We start from the raw sequence: 17,707 nt of genomic DNA on the forward strand, positions 1-17,707 counted from the left end.
GCATGTGGGATCTTTTGTTGCGGCGTGAGGGCTTCTCTCTAGTTGTGGTGTGCGGGCTCCAGAGCACGTGGGCTCTGTAGTTTGTGGCACGCGGGCTCTCTAGTTGAAGGGTGTGAGCTCAGTAGTTGTGGTTTGCAGGCTTAGCTGCCCTGAGGCATGTGGGATCTTAGTTCCCCGACAAGGGATCAAACCTGCGTCCCCTGCATTGGAAGCCGGATTCTTTACCACTGGACCACCAGGGAAGTCCCAATGGTCCATTGATTTTTAACAACAGTGTCACATCAATTCAGTGGAGCAAATAATAGTTTTTAGAACAAATGACGCTGGGACAACTAGATATCCTCATGCAAAAGAATGAGGTTAGACCCCTATCTAACACTATATATAAATATTAACTCAAAATAGATCATAGACCTTGGTGTAAGAGCTAAAACTATAAAACTCTTAGAACAACACACAGGAGTAAATCTTTATGACCTTGGATTAGGTAATGGCTAAAGCAACAAAAGAAAAAGTAGATGAATTGGACTTCCTCAAAATTAAAAACTTTTTTCCTGCAAAGTAAACCATCAAGAAAGTGAAAAGACAATCTCCAGAACAACAGGAAATATTTGCAAATCATAAGTCTAATAATGGACCTTATGGAGAATATATTAACAACTTTCATAACTCAATAATCAAAAGATAAATAACACAATTACAAAATGGCAAAGGATCTTAAAAGACAGCTCTCCAAAAAGGATATACAAGGGGCTAATAAGCACATGAAAAGATGCTCAACATCATTAACCATCAGGAAAATGCAAATCAAATCCACGAGATACCACTTCATACCCAGTAGGATGACCATAATTAAAGAGACAGATAAGGACAAGGGTTGGAGGATGTGAAGACATCTGAACCCTTATACACAGTTGGTGGGAATGTAAAATGGTGCAGCCACTCTGTAAAACAGTTTTCAGTTCCTCAAAATGTTCAACGTAGAGCTACCATGTGACCCAGCAAATCCCCTCCTAGGTATATATCCAAGAGAAATGAAAACGTATGTCCACAGAAAAACTTGTAAACAAATGTTCATAGCAGCCTTATTCATAATAGCTAATTAGTAGAAACAGCCCAAATGTTCATCAACTGATAACTGGGTAAATAAAATGCAGTACATCCATAGAGGAGAATATTATTCAGCAATAAAAGCAATGAAGTACTGATACACACGACAACATGCACAAATCTGAAAAACATTACACTAAGTTAAAGACTCCAGTCACAAAAGACTATATATTATATGATTCCATTCATATGAAAAGTCCAAAATAGACAAATCTGTAGAGATAGAAAGTGGGCTGGTGATTGCCAGGGGAGTGGGAAACAACTGCTAACGGGTATGGGATTTTTCTTTTCTATATTTAAAAAAAAGTTTAGGACTTCCCTGGTGGTGCAGTGGTTGAGAGTCCGCCTGCCGATGCAGGGCACATGGGTTCGTGCCCCGGTCCGGGAGGATCCCACATGCCGTGGAGCGGCTGGGCCCGTGAGCCATGGCTGCTGAGCCTGTGCGTCCAGAGCCTGTTCTCTGCAACGGGAGAGGCCACAGCAGTGAGAGGCCTGCGTACTGCAAAAAAAAAAAAGTTTAATTGTGGTAAAAAAATAAAACCACACATAATCTAAAATTCACCATTGTAACCATTTTTAAGTATACTGTTTAGTAGTGTTAAGTATATGCACATTGTTGTGAAACAGACCTCTAGGACTTTTTCATCTTGCAAAACTGAAACTCTATTCATTAATCAACTTCCCATTTCCCCCTCCTCCCAGACCCTGGTAACCATCACTCCACTTTGTCTCCATGAATTTGACTACTCTAGGTTCCTCATATGAGTGGAATCACACAGTATTTGTTTTTTTGTTTCTGGCTTACTTCACTTACCATCATGCCTTAAGGCTAATCCATGCTATAGTACGTGACAGGATTTCTTTCCTTTTTAGGGCTGAATAGTATTCCACTGTACATATATACCACATTTTGGTTATTCATTCATCTGCTGTTGGAAACTCAGGTTGCTTCCACCTCTTGGCTATTGTGAATAATGCCATTATGAACATGGGTGTGCAGATATCTGTTGAAGGTCCTGCTTTCAATTATTTTGGTTTGCTGGATCACAGGGGCATCTCTTTAGAGTGACAAAAGTGTTCTAAAATTTGTTAGTGGTGACGGTTGTACAACCCTAGAATATACTAAAAACCACTGAATTGTACATTTCAAGTGGGTGAATCAAATGGTCTGTGAATTATATCTCAGTGAAGCTGTTAAAAAATACAACTCAGAAAGGCTAAATCAAGGATATAGTTACATAAGGATTTTGACTGAACTGAATAATTAATCTGGTTAAATAACCAGTCAATCTTGTCACATGGGTAATTCTGACTCTTATTTGCAATGACCTGGCTAGAGATTTAGGTGTTTTTTGAGACATAGCCTAAGTGCTTTTTTAACACTGACCATTAGAAGACATAGGAAAAAGAAAATGTCAGTGCCTATTTTTAATTCACAATATTAAACCTTTTCATATTTTGTGTCAAGAAACACTGTGAAGAAATAACAAATTCATACTAACTATAGCAATTTTTATTTCATCTGCTCTGTAGGTATGGCATTCACCAGATTTTTTTAAAGATAGGGAAATAAGGTAGAACTTTATTCACTTTGACTTCAGATTCACTTTTTGAAATGTCACTCACAGTTATTTCACATAAAAGATGCCCCAAAGACAGAGTTTATTTGCCTTTCTCTTTTTTGCAATAAAAATTATAAAATTAAGAAGTCCTATGTCCATTGTCACCGAATGGGGAAAGAGGGAATAAATTAAAAAACAGGAGAGAAAAATTTTTGAGAAAAGAAAACATACATCAAATTCAGATTGTTCTCATCTCTAATTGTTATACACAACTAGAAAAGTTAACAGCAAAACAGATGGCCACTGAGGCTCAGAAACTCATTTCATCATCTTCTCTTTTGCTTCATCCAGACATTTTCAATTTTGTCAAGACTCAAAGTACAGATATAGAAGGACAATAAATGAGATAATCTCAAAGATTTCTAATAATCTCTTCTGATCAGAGCGGAGCAAAGTGAGAGAAACCTTACCAGTGTGACTGATCATTTTTAAAGCAACGTGGTCCATGTGGTTTACAGCAAAGAGACAAGTTTGGAAGCCAACTTTCAATCTTGGTGCCAAGCACAGAGTGAAACAATGGTCATGATCTAATTATAGTGATAGCTGTTATTATGTGGGACAGTCTTTCTTTTCAGATTACACATCTTATAAACTTTAACAGCTTTTCGTAAATAATCTCTCAGGGTTGACTTTAAGTGAAGGTTGAAATACTAACAGTTGATTTCAGATTCTTATTACAGATTTTTCAAAGTCCGTCTGTGTGCAGAAGCAAAATTATGAATGGCGACTCGAAGAGTTGAGTTCCCTTCAGGGATATCACAGGAATTGATGACTGAATGTAGTGCCCGGGTATATGCTGCAAATAAAGATTTGAACAGTGGTGAATGAAGTCAGATTCTAAACAATTCTCCCAATCTTTTTCTATTAGTACTGTTTCTCTGCCCAGTCTCATAGGAATTAACTTTAACCCATTCACTGAATAAATATTTATTGAGTACTTACCACATGCCAAGTACTCTGTGATTACAGAAAAGGTAAGGGAGAGGATGGACACAAAAATTAAATTGCAGTGTAATATTTCCAGACCAGAGGCATATACAAAATGTCATCACAGAATGAAGTTTGGAATGAAAGAAAAACTAGGAGAAGATGGAAAAGATTTCCAGAAGTGGTAACATTTAAGATGGTCTTGAAAGATTAATAAAAATAAAGGAAAGAAGGCATTCTAGGCAAAGAAATGAGTGTGTGGGGTGCGAAGGTATAAAAAAATGTGGCATGTCCTGGCAGTAGCAAGTTCGATAAGGCTGGAGTGTTGCCTGGAGCCAGAGAGAAAATATGCCAAATATGACATGTATTTTGTACTGTAATGGTAAGTCCTACGGGTTTGATGATAGGGGAATGGCATGATCAGATTTGTGTTTTTAAAATATAACTCACAGGACTGATAAGGAACTCTTATCACAGGGCAACAGGAATACAAATACTTGCAGTACTTTCAGTGTGTGTATGAAGCCTATATAATCTCTACAGTATGTAAATCAATATATTTAAGAATGGACAGGAAACAGAAATACTAGTCACAGCAGGAATGACTCATCTTCTCTAGCTGGGATCCCTGATAAAGGTAGAGTTTATATTGGTCCTCATTTCCCTCAGTGATCCTTAGCAGAACTGAAAGTCTAATGTGGATATCTACACATTATAATAATATATATATATGTGAAGATAAATAATAAGTCTATGTTAGATAAGGCCTAACTTAGATGGCTGTAAGAGGCAAGCTCTAATATTCTTCATTTACAGGAGGACCTGAAACCCTAGTCTCACTACTGTGGAGTGAGCTAGAAATATTTCCCCAGCATAAATGGAGACAAGAAGATAACAGATCTCAAAGAGAAATATAACTCACTATAATTATTTTTATTGCCTCAGAGTTGTTTTGCAAAGGGGGTAGAATAGTCTCTGATATATAGTAAGCCCTTAGTCAATAAATGCTAAATTACTACAATCACTACTTTTACTGTTGTTGTTTTCTTAACTGCCACCAGGCCCCAACCATTCCTTTAAGAGACTTACCTTTGTGGTTTTTATAGAAAATACAATTGTTGGCACAGGTATCAGGATGAGCATCCCAAAAATCAGGACCACAGCAGCATAGTGGAGGTAAAGTAATATTATACAGCTGCATTTTCTCCTGGATCTGGGCTCTTAAAGCTTCTACATATCTATAAAAATACAGTATGACCAGGCAAAGTGAACCACTAGGAAGAGAATGAGTATGAGTCCTTATTTTACTACCAGCTTTAACTGTTAAACTATTTCATATCTCTGTGCCTCAACTCTTGCTCTTGGTCCTGGGAAGCAGCACTAGGAAAGACGTAGTGCGATGCCAGAGAGGTATTAGGCAATCAAGAAATGTGATGAAGTTCTGTACTCCCCAAAGTATGAGAAGACACAGTCAACTCTTTTGTAAGGAAAATGAGAACACTGACTTCCTAACAAGTTTCCTCTAGAGCCAAAATTTCACACAGAACTTTTCAAAGTACCTTTGGTGTTCCTTTTCTTTCTGCTGTTTTTCTCTGGCTCCTTCCTCAAGTTGTAGCTGGGCTAGTATCTCACTCATCTTCTCACCTGAATATGGCTCTTCATGAAAGTTCATTCTTAATATCCTCTGCTCTTCAGCATAACGTTGCTGCTCTTTCTTTTTCTTAATTCTGAGGATAAAATCATAACGTGGTTAGGAATTTCATAAAATCATTATTTAGAATTAGCTTCTAGATCCAAATAACTCAAGAAATTCCCAGAAACAGGGGAGTCAGGAAAGCAGTTTAACACCCCTAGAAAAGCCTCAAAAACTCCTGCTGGTTGATTTGAGTTTATCCCGTAGTTCACATATACACATAGCCTCCTGGATGGAAATGACCAATGGTTACTACTAAAAGAGTTTTCCTTTAAGAATTCTAATACAAGAACTTTCTCAGGTTAAAACTACAAGTAGACAGGACTTCTGCTTTTGGCTAAAATAGAGTAGTAGGGACTGGGCTTGCCTTCCCACCTTGAACAACCAAATAGATAAATAAACAAATCAACCCAGAAATCAACCAGACCAAATACAAAACAACAATGGTTTTTAAGACACTAGATATTAGACAACAAAAGACAGTGAGCCTTGACAGATGGAAAACAAATGAAGTGAGCCCTACAGGTGCCCAAGCTTACTGCCTTGAAAGTTTCGAGGCAGCAGCACAGGGAGTTGAGGTGGAGCCTGGTAGACTCCCTGAGTCCAGGGACACAAAAGCAACTAGAGTTCCTAAGACAGAAAACCAGGGAGAGAGAGCTGCTCAGAGAGAGAACCCTAGAGATCTGCAGAGGGTCTCCTTCTAATACACAGCAGAGCACTGTGCATGTATGCGAGGAAATGATTTGGGGCCAGGGACAGGACCATCTGAAAGAATAACAGGGAACAGTGTCCTGTGCTCACACAGAGCACAGAATAGAGAGCCTGTTCCCACCAGTCAAGACTTGAAAAACTCACAATGCACAGGACATTGGGTAAAGTTCTCAGAAAGATTTTACCTCAGTAGTGGGAAATAATGATTAGTCCTAGACTGAGCACTGCTCCAGACACACCCAACATTGTAAAAGCAAAGCCCCAAAGTAACTTAACTGCATCCCAAAACAAAGCTCAGGAAAATTTATGAGAATACAAAGATATCCAGTAACCAACAAGGTAAATTCACAATGTTGGACATCTAATCAAAGATAAGATGCAGGGCTTCCCTGGTGGCGCAGTGGTTGAGAGTCCGCCCGCCGATGCAGGGGACACGGGTTCGTGCCCCGGTCCGGGAAGATCCCACATGCCGCAGAGCGGCTGGGCCCGTGAGCCATGGCCGCTAAGCCCGCGCGTCCAGAGCCTGGGCTCCGCAATGGGAGAGACCACAACAGTGAGAGGGTCACGTACCGCAAAAAAAAAAAGATAAGATGCAAAGAGGCAGGAAAATACAACTCATAATGAAGAGAATAATCAATGAATCAAAATCAACCTAGAATGGACAGTTATTAGAATTAGCACAGAAGGACACTAAAACAGATAGTACAACTATATCCTATATGTTCAAAAAGTTTAGACGTAAAAAAGGCTGAAATCAACTTCTTGAGATGAAAACTACAATTTCTGAGATGAAAAATACATTGGAGAATAAGCTTATATATTAAAGAAATGGAATTAATAATAGGTAACCTTCCCAAACAGAAAGCACTAGGCCCAGATGGGTTCACCAAACAATTAAGGAAGAAATTATACCAAATCTCTTCAATCTCTTTCAGTGGGCAGAAACAGAAAGAATATTTCTTAACTCATTCTATGAGGTCAGCATTACTCTAACGCCAAAACCTGACAAAGATATTACAAGAAAACTACAACAAATATCTCTCATGAACAAGAGGCAGAATTCCTCAAAAATATTAGTAAGTCAAATCCAATGATGTACATATATTACATTCCACAGCCAAGTGGAATTTATGCCAAGAAAGCAAGCCTGGTTCAACATGAAAAAAATCAATTAATGTAATAGATCACGTCAATAAGCTAAATAAGAAAAATCACAAGATCCTATAAATAGATACAGAAAAAGCATTTGACAAAATCCAATACCATATAATCCAGCAATCATACTCCTTGGCATTTACTCAAAGGAGTTGAAAACTTACACCCACACAAAACCTGCACATGGTTATTTATTTATTTATTTATTTATGGCTGTGTTGGGTCTTTTTTTTTTTTTTTTTTGCGGTACACGGGCCTCTCACTGTTGTGGCCTCTCCCATTGCGGAGCACAGGCTCCAGACGCGCAGGCTCAGCGGCCATGGCTCACGGGCCCAGCCGCTCCGCGGCATGTGGGATCTTCCCGGACCGGGGCACGAGCCCGTGTCCCCTGCATCAGCAGGCGGACTCTCAACCACTGCGCCACCAGAGAAGCCCTGTGTTGGGTCTTTGTTGCTGTGTGCGGGCTGTCTCTACTTGCAGTGAGCAGGAGCTACTCTTCGTTGCGGTGTGCGGGCTTCTCATTGCCGTGGCTTCTCCTGTTGCAGAGCACGGGCTCTAGGTGCGCAGGCTTCAGTAGTTGTGGCACGTGGGCTCAGTAGTTGTGGCTTGAGGGCTCTAGAGCTCAGTCTCAGTAGTTGTGGCGCACAGGCTTAGTGGCTCCGCGGCATGTGGGATATTCCCCGGCCAGGGCTCGAACCTGTGTCCCTTGCATTGGCAGGAAGATTCTTAACCACTGCGCCACCAGGGAAGCCCTAAAGTAGCTTTACTTATAATTGCCAAATCTTGGAAGAAACCAAGATGTCCTTCAGTAAGTGAATGGATATATAAACTGTTGTACATCCAGACAATGAAATATTATTCAGTACTGAAAAGAAATGAGCTATCAAGCCATGAAGAGACATTGCACATAAATGCATATTACTAAGTGAAAGAAGCCAATCTCAAAAGGCTACATACTGTATGATTCCAACCATATGACATTCTGGAAATAGTAAAACAATGGAGAAAGTGAAAGATCAGTGGTTGCCAGAAGCTGGGGTTGGAGGGAGGGAAGGAAAAAGGGTGAAAAGGCAGAGCATAAAGGACTTCTAGAGTAGTAAAACTATTCTGTGTGATACTATAATGATGGATACATGTCATTACACATTTGCCCAAACCCATAAATGTACAACACCAAGAGTGATCCCTAATGTAAACTATAAACTTTGGGTGATAATGATGTGTCAATGTAGGCTTATCACTTGTTAACAAATGTACCACATCGGTGGGGCGGCGGGGGGGGGGGGGTGTTGATAATGGGGGAGGCTCTGAACGTCAGGGGACAGGGAGTACATATGGGAAATTGCTCTACCTTCCTCTCTAATTTGCTGTGAATCTAAACTGCTCTATTAAAATAAATTATTTAAAAATATACACTGGATGGGATTACCAGGAGACTAAATGCTGCAGAACGAAATCTGAAAGCATAATGATAGAAATTATCCAAAATAAACCACAGGGGAAAAATCCAAAAAATTAAGAGGAACACAAAAAAGCAGTTAATCTAATTAAAAATGGGTAAAGGACTTGAATAGACATTTCTCCAAAGATGATCTATAAATGACCAACAAACTTGAAAAGATGTTCAATATCACTAATCTTTAGGAAAATGCAAACCAAAATCTCAATGAGGTATCTATCACCTCATACCACATTCACAGCAATGTGAATATGTTTATTTATTAACACTACTGAACTGTACACTTGAAAATGGTTACAATGGTAAATTTTACATTATGTGTTTTATACCACCAAAAAAAAAAGGCATGTCACATAAATATATAAATGAACAAATGGAGGGGGAAAAATGAAACAAAGTTGTTTTTAGACATACAAAACCTGATAGAATTCATCCCTAGTACAGGCATAACCCAGAGGTACTGCGGGTTTGGTTCCAGACCACTGTAATAAAGGGAATATTGCAATAAAGCAAGTCACATGAATCTTTTGGTTTCCCAGTGCATATAAAAGTTCTGTTTACACTACACTGTAGTCTTTTAAGTGTGCAATAACACAATGTACGTGCCTTAATTAAAAACTAATGCCATCGGAAAAATGGCACCAGTAGACCTGCTCAACACAGGGTTGCCACATACCTTCAATTGGTAAAAACTGCAATATCTGCAATGTGTAGTAAGACATAGTGCAATACAATGAGATATGCCTGTGTATCCACAGCTAAAAGAAATGTTAAAGGCTGTCTTTCAGACCTGAGCAAAGTGATACTTTAGGTAATATATATAAGGTTTTTCTTATTAGTTAAATCTCTTTAAATAATAATAGACTGCTTTAACAAAAATAACAATGTATTTTATATATAAAAGTAAGATGGGGCTTCCCTGGTGGCGCAGTGGTTGAGAGTCCACCTGCCAATGCAGGTGACACGGGTTCGTGCCCCGATTCGGGAAGATCCCACATGCCGCGGAGCGGCTGGGCCCGTGAGCCATGGCCGCTGAGCCTGCGCGTCTGGAGCCTGTGCTCCACAACAGGAGAGGCCACAACAGTGAGAGGCCTGCATACCACACACACACACACACAAAAAAAGTAAGATGTATGACAATAGCATAAAGGTTGGGATGAGAGAAATGGAAGAATATTACTTTAAGATTCTTATATTAAGATTTTTATACTATATGTGAAGTAGTATAATATCATTTGAAGGTAGACTGTGAAAAGTTAGAGATGTATGATATAAATCCTAGAACAACCAATAAAATAACAAAAATGTCATAGCTAACATGCCATCAAAGGAGATGTAATAGATATAAAAATATAAAAGTAATTCAAAAGAAGGCATAAAAAGAGAAAAAGAGGACAAAGAACAGATGGGACAAATAGCAAGATAATATACTTATATCAAACCCTACCAAAAATCACATTAAAAGTAAATGATCTAAACACCCCAATTAAAAGGAAGAGATTGTCAGATTTGACAAAATGTCACAACCCAACTACATGCTGCTGACAAGAAACACATTTTAAATACAAAGAAACAAATAGATTAAAAATACAAGAAATACAAAAGATATGCTAGCACTAGTTAAAAGAAGGTTGGAGTAGGTATATTAGTATCAGACAATGTAGATTTCAGAGCAAACAAAATATCAAAGATAAAGATCACTTCATAATTATGGAGTCAATTAATTAAGAAAACATAACAATCCCAAACAGTTATGTATCTAATAAAAGAACTTCAAAATACATGAAACAAAGACTGATGGAACTTCAAGGAGATACAATAAATCCATAGTTACAGGCAGAGATTTTTAATACCCTCTCTCAATTATTGATAGAATAACTAGGCATAAAAATGGGAAAGATATGGACTTGATCAACATCATCAACCAACTTGACCTAATGGACATTTACAGAACACTCCACAACATTTATAGAATAGCAGAATACACATTTATAGAACAAGAGAATACACATTCTTCTATTATAAGCTTATTGAACTTAGAACATTTACAAAGATAAATCATATTCTGGGCCATAAAACAAGTGTCAGTAAATTCAAAAGATTTCAAGACATACATAGTACAATAGAATTAAATTAGAAATCAATAACAGAAAGATCCTTGAAAGATCTCCAAATACTTGGAAATTAAATAACACACTGCTAAATAACCTATGACCAAAGAAGAAAAAAGGGGAAATTAGAAGGTATTTTGAACCAAATGAAAATGAATGTATTGAATGTGGCTAAAGAGTATTTAGTATGATATTTTTTATAGCACTAAATGCCTATATGAGAAAAGAAGGAAGGTATCAAGTAAATGTCCTAATCTTCTACCTTAAGAAACTTAAAAGAGGAGGAAATTAAACCTAAAGTAAGCAGAAGAAAAGAAATGATAAAGATTGAAGCAGAAATCAATGGATTAGAAAACAGAATAAAAAAATTAATGAAACCAAACACTAGGACTTTGAGAAGATCAATAAAACTGATAATCTTGAGCTTATCTAATCATGAAAAAAAAGAGAGAGAGAGAAGATACAATTTTTAAAAGAAAAAATAAGAGAAATGAAACTACTACAGATTCTACAGATATTAAAAGGATAATAGGAGAATACTAAGAATAATTTTATGCCAATAAATTAGACAACCTAGATGAAATGACAAATTTGTTGAAACACACAAACTACTAAAGCCTCATCAAGAAAAAAATAAATAACCTGAATAGCCCTATTTCTATCATCAATGTTGAAACTGTTGTTAAGAACATTTCCACAGTGAAAAGTCCAGAAACAGGGAGAGTCACTGGCAAATTCTACCAAACAGTTAGGGAAGAAATAATGCCAATTCTACATAAACTTTTCCTCCCAAATACTTCCCAGTTCATTCTATGAGGCTAGCATTTCTCTGAAAACAAAACCTGTCAAAGATATTACAAGAAAAGTAAAAGCCAATATCTCCTAGAACATATATGTAAATTCTAAACAAAATTTTTAGCAAATTTTACCAAACAATACATTATAATTTTATTTATTTATTTATTTTTGGCTGCATTGGGTCTTTGTTGCTGCGCACGGGCTTTCTCTAGTCGCCACAAGCGGAGGCTACACTTCGTTGCAGTGCTCGGGCTTCTCATTGTGGTGGCTTCTCTTGTTGCAGAGCACGGGATCTAGGAGCACGGGCTCTAGGCGGGCTTCAGTAGTCGTGGTGCGTGGGCTCAGTATTTGTGGTTCGCGGGTTCTAGAGCACAGGCTCAGTAGTTGTGCCGCACGGGCTTAGTTGTTCCGTGGCATGTGGGATCTTCCCAGTCCAGGGATGGAACCCATGTCCCCTGCCTTGGCAGGCGGATTCTTAACCACTGCACCATGAGGGAAGTCCCTCAAACAATACATTAAAAGGATAATACATTATTACCAAGTGGGGTGTAACTCCAGGAATGCAGGACTGATTTAACATTCGAAAATCAAACAATGTTATTCACCATATTAGCAAACTAGAAAAGAAAACCTATGATCATCTCGCTAGAGAGGAAAAAAAAATTGACAAAATCCAACGTCCATTCCAGATAAAGATTCTCAACCAACTAGGAAGAGAAGGGAACCTAAGAAAAAACTATAGCTAACATCATACTTGATGGTGAAAGACTAAATGCTTTCTCTCTAAAATCAGGATTGTCCACTCTCATCACTTCTATTCAACATTCTGGAGGTTCTAGCCAGTGAAATCAGGCAAGACAGAGAAATAAAAGACATCCAGATTTAAAGGAAGAAGCAAAACAGTTTTTGTTTAAAGATGACATGATTACCATGTAAAAACATCCAATGAATTAATAAGTGAGTACAAAGATCCATATCCAAAAATCAACTGTATATTTCCATATACTAACAATGACAACAACAAAATCAGCAATTGACAGTTTTTTAAAATACCATTTACAGGGCTTCCCTGGTGGCGCAGTGGTTGAGTCCGCCTGCCGATGCAGGGCACACGGGTTCGTGCCCCGGTCCGGTAGGATCCCACATGCCGCGGAGCGGCTGGGCCCGTGAGCCATGGCTGCTGAGCCTGCGCGTCCGGAGCCTGTGCTCCGCAACGGGAGAGGCCACGACAGTGCGAGGCCCGCGTACCACAAAATTAAAAATAAATAAATAAATAAAATACCATTTACAATAGCTTCAAAAATATGAAATACTTCAGGATAGACCTGACAAAAAATGTGAAAGACCTATACACTGAAAACTATAACTGAGAAAAATTAAAGGAGAGCTAAATAAATGTTCCTGGGTTGGAAGACTCAATATCATTAACATGTCAATTCTCCCCAAATTATCTACAGATTCAACACAATCCCACTCAAAATCCAGGAAGGTTCTTTGGTAGAAATTGACACACATTTTAAAATTCATATGGAAATGCAAATGGCCTAAAATAGCCATGGTGACTCTGGGGAAAAATAAACTGGAGGGCTGACACTACCTGATTTCAAGCATTATTATAAAACTATACCAATCAGAACAGCATGGTATTAGCATAAAGATAGACAAATAGATCAGTAAAACAGAAGAGAAAGTCCAGAAATAAACCCACACATATAAGGACAGCTCATTTTTTTTAACATCTTTACTGAGATATTATTTGCATACCATAAAGTTCACATGACCATAATGTAATTTGAGAACATTTTCATCATCCCCAAAAGAAACCTTGTACTCATTAACAGTCACCTTCCACCCACTCCCACCTAGCCCTAGGCAAATACAAATTTTTCTGTCTCTATAGATTTGCCTGTTCTTGACATTTCATATAAATGGGATCATACAATATGCAGCCCTTCATGACTGGCTTCTCTCACTTGGCGTAAGTCCATGTTGTAGCATGTACTGGAACTTCATTCCTTTTGGTTGCTGATATTCTACTGTGTAAATATTATCTATATCTATATATTTTATTTATCTATTCATCAGTTTATGGACATTTGGGATGCTTCCACTTCCTGGCTATTTTGAATAATGCTGCTATGAACATTTGTGTAAGTTTGTGTGTGGACGTACATTTTGAGTTCTCTTGGGTATACACCCAAGAATGGAATTTCTGAGTCATATGGTAACTCTATGTTTAACCTTTTGAGAAATTGCTAAACTGTTTTCCAAAGTGATTGTACCATTTTACATTCCCCAACAGTGTATGGGACTTCTACTTTTTAGACATCCTCATCAGCACTTGTTATAATTTGTCTTTTTTATTAGAGCAATTCCCATGTGTGTGAAGTGGTATCTCATTTTGGTTTTGATTTGCACTTCCCAATAACGAATGATGTTGCATATCTTTTCAAGTGCTTATTAGCCATTTATATATTTTCCTAGGAGAAATGTCTAGTTAAATCTTTTGTCTACCTTTTAATTGGGTTATCTTTTTATTATTGAGTTGTAAGAGTTCTTTTATATATTCTGACTACAAGTCTCTCATCAGATATATAATTTGCAAATAATTTCTCCCATTCTGTAGTTGTTTTTTCACTTTCTTGATGGTTTTCAATTTTGATGAAGTCCAACATCAATCTTCTCTTTTACTGTTTGCTGGACAACTGACTTTTAACAAATGCACAAAAGCAATGCAGTGGAGAAAGAATAACTTTTCAGCAAATGGATATCCACATACAAAAAATAAACTTCAAACTATATGTGAAAATTAACTCAAACTGGATTGCAGACCTAAATGTAAAACCTACAATGATAATCTTTCTAGAAGAAAACAAAAAAGAAAATTTTTGTGACCTTGGGTTAGGCAATGATATCTTAAATATGATGCCAAAAGTACAACGTATTTAGTCATTCAAGGAATGTAAACTAAAACCACAATGAGATGCCACTACATACCTATTCAAATGGCTAAAATGAAAAAGACTGACCATACCAAGTGTTGGTGATGATGTAAGGGAACTTGAACTCTTACAAGTTATATTACTCTTCCTGGCAGTAATATAAAGTGGTACAACTACTTTGGAAAGCCTTTTGACAGTTTCTTTAAAAAATGAAATATATACCTACCATGATGATCCAGTCCACTCTCAGGTATTCACCCAAGAGAAAAGTCATTTTCCAAAGACTTGCACACGAATGTTCACTGCAGCTTTATTTGTAATAGCCAAAAACTGGAAACGACTCAAATGTCAATCAAACTATGAATGGATAAACAAATTGCGGTATATCCATACAATGGAATACTATCCAGTAACAAAAAGGAATAAACTCTTGGTATCATAACAACAAGGACAAAATAATTACTCTGAATAAAAGGAGCTGGGCCCAAGAGTACATGCTGTATAACTCCAGAAAATGCAAACTAATCTATAGTGACACAAAGCAAACCAGTGGTTGCCTGGGGAAAAAGAGGCAGGGAGGGCAGGAAAGAGGTGCTACCTAGGGCATGAGGAAACTTTTGAGGATGATAATATATGTTCACTGTCTCGACTATGATGGTCGTTGTGTGTGTGTGTGTGAGAGAGAAAACATCAAAGTTTACACTTTTATATGTGTAGTTTATTGAATACCAATTATGTTTATTTAAAAAAAACACCTACTTGCAGAGAGGAAATGAGTTGCTCAGTGAGAAAATTGTCAGAAAACCTAATTTAAGAGCTTTGGTTAAGAAATATAATTAATTCAAGACTAGAACTAATAAATATATTCTGATAATGTCAGTTGCTAAAAATTACTTTGAAACAAATGAGCTATTGTTTTCTGAACAGCAGTGTGAGGTAAATTCATACTCACACCTCTTCAATAAAGCATGAACTGCTGAAAATTCTGGGCTTCTATCCATTTGTAGCAGGCTATTTGCTCCAGGGGAATTATGGGCTTCCTTTTACTTAGATTAACACAGGTATATACTAAAACCCAGGAAGCTGTCCTATAAAGGCTGAAAGATCAGGCACTGGAAAAGCACAAGGAACTTGTATGTGCAACTAAGTCCATCCAGATTATGACAGCTAATCTCTGGCCACCTCTAGCAGAGTGACAAGGCCACTTTGAACAAGGATTTTCTTATAACTGTTCTGCCACACTTGCTGTTCTTTCTTGAGTTACAACTGTAAGTCTAAGTTGAGTATTCCTCAAAGAGTATAGAACATAAATATAGCTTTTATGGTATGATTCAAACTCAAATGCGATATAAAGTTGTAATAGGGTAGAGGTAAGAAATCTCACTATTGCCACTTGGGCAGAGAGATAATGTTTTTGTAACTAGCAAGGATCAAGATTTAAAGGCATATAAGGTTGTGGACTAGGAATGTGAGAAAGGTAATGTGGAGAAGAGCCACAAGACACATACCTCTTCACAACTGACTTTTTTTTTTTTTTTTTGGCTGTGCCGCCAAGTATGAGAGATCTTAGTTCCCCCAACAGGGATTGAACCCGTGCCCCCTGCAGTGGAAGCTTGGAGTCCTAACCACTGGACCACCAGGGAATTCCCCAAAATTGGCTTTAAAATACACATCGCTGTGCTCTCTTAAAATATAATGCATGAAATAAGAGAATAAAAGGAAGAGATTAAAAGAGTACAAAAGTTTAAAGATAAGCCTAAGATCATAGGTGCCCTTGGCTAAAGATCTTCTTATGTAAAGATCTTATTCCAAAGAGAGCCAGTAAAAAAAGTAAATTTTTTAGGGCATTCATATTTGATTAGTTCAATAACTCCTTAGCTTGTGAAAAAGGCGAATGTGAAAAGATTTTTCTGTAGATAAGAAATTAAAGTGAGGTTTTCAATAGTGAAACAAATGGAGCCAAGTGAATGACAACAGAACAGCTTAGTTACTGGTATAATTCTCTATACCATTTATTCTCCATACCAGTAAACCGAGAGCTAAGGAAACACATCAGCATTGTTTCTCAAATGTTGGTAACAGGACAATTACTAGAAATGATGGAATCAGCCCTTTCCCCCTTCTCCCCCATAGCTACTCCTCTCCTCACAGTCAAACATCTTAAGAGTTGTCTAGCTTTCTCTCTCTATTTCCTGATCTCCTCTCCCACTCCATTATGGCTTATTAAGACCCATCAATCACTCCACCAAAACAAGTCTCTCTAAGGACAGTGGTGGCCTACAGGTTAATCCATCTAGCATTTACATTCTCAACAGGGGCAACATTGTACCCAAGGCAGCAAAAATTGATTCAAGGGAGCAAAATATCTTAGATATTAAAATAGTTTGGGGCTCTCCAAAAAGTCATAGTACATAAGCGGAAACACACTACATCTAGGCATTCTCCATATCTTACACTATGCCTTCTTCCCAGGTGACTTTACGCATACCATATGCTTCAGTTACCACCCACTACCACCTGTAACTCATTAAGCTACAGTTCCAGCATAGACCATTCCTCTGAGATTCAAACCTACTTAACTACCTGCCAGTTTGACATTCCACTTGAGTGTCTCAAAGGTATTTATCTGGGAAAAGAATCCGCAGCTTTGGTCAGATTCTCAGGTTAAGAACTACTGCCATACAGTAGTTTCAGAAAGGATCATAAAAATAAAAAATGGCAAAAACCAACTAAAAAAGTTGATATAAACAATTATTCTATAAACAAGTTTATTCTTCTCGGATGTCTTTAAAGCTTCTTGCATAAATATATCTTTTAGCTGACACACAATAGAAACTAAACTAGGTTGGAAATCAACATGTCAACATATCGGTTTTTCCCAGGGCACTGACGTGAATACAATTATACTGGTTCTCTGGTTATGCTAAAAGGTATTCTAAAACCAGTGTCAGACTTTCAGTAAAAGAGAGTAAGAATACAAAACACTGCAAATTGATTTGTAAACTTGCTACACTGGGTGTTTGCAGAACTAAGCAACAAGTAGATGTCAATATTTACATTTTGAAGAGAATCCTGAAAAGAAAGTGATTATCACAGGCAAACTGCATTAAAAATATATTCTTTTTTTTTTTTTTTTTTTTTGTACGCGGGCCTCTCACTGCCGCGGCCTCTCCCATCGT

At 37.6% G+C, this 17,707-nt stretch overlaps 1 protein-coding gene across 9 annotated transcripts in view; it reads right to left on the reverse strand.

Moving 5' to 3' along the window:
* Nucleotides 1-80: 80 nt before the first annotated feature.
* The window catches only part of CCDC15 (coiled-coil domain containing 15), a 63,690-nt gene continuing 46,063 nt past the window's right edge, over nucleotides 81-17,707 (reverse strand). For 5 of the 9 annotated variants that reach the window (XM_029209132.1, XM_029209135.1, XM_029209133.1 and 2 more), the window contains 3 exons: nucleotides 5,219-5,386; nucleotides 4,749-4,897; nucleotides 2,639-3,528 (listed from right to left, as the gene is read on the reverse strand). In XM_029209132.1, the coding sequence (XP_029064965.1) occupies nucleotides 3,407-3,528; nucleotides 4,749-4,897; nucleotides 5,219-5,386 (439 nt within the window). In that variant the 3' untranslated portion in view covers nucleotides 2,639-3,406. Of the gene's footprint in view, nucleotides 1,610-2,638; nucleotides 3,529-4,748; nucleotides 4,898-5,218; nucleotides 5,387-17,707 lie in introns of those variants that run through there. The other 4 variants (XM_029209131.1, XM_029209130.1, XM_029209136.1 and 1 more) reach the window with 4 other exon arrangements.

Source organism: Monodon monoceros, unplaced genomic scaffold, assembly GCF_005190385.1.
Source record: "Monodon monoceros isolate NGI ecotype Baffin Bay Population unplaced genomic scaffold, NGI_Narwhal_1 Super_Scaffold_7, whole genome shotgun sequence".
Classification (NCBI taxonomy): domain Eukaryota; kingdom Metazoa; phylum Chordata; class Mammalia; order Artiodactyla; family Monodontidae; genus Monodon; species Monodon monoceros.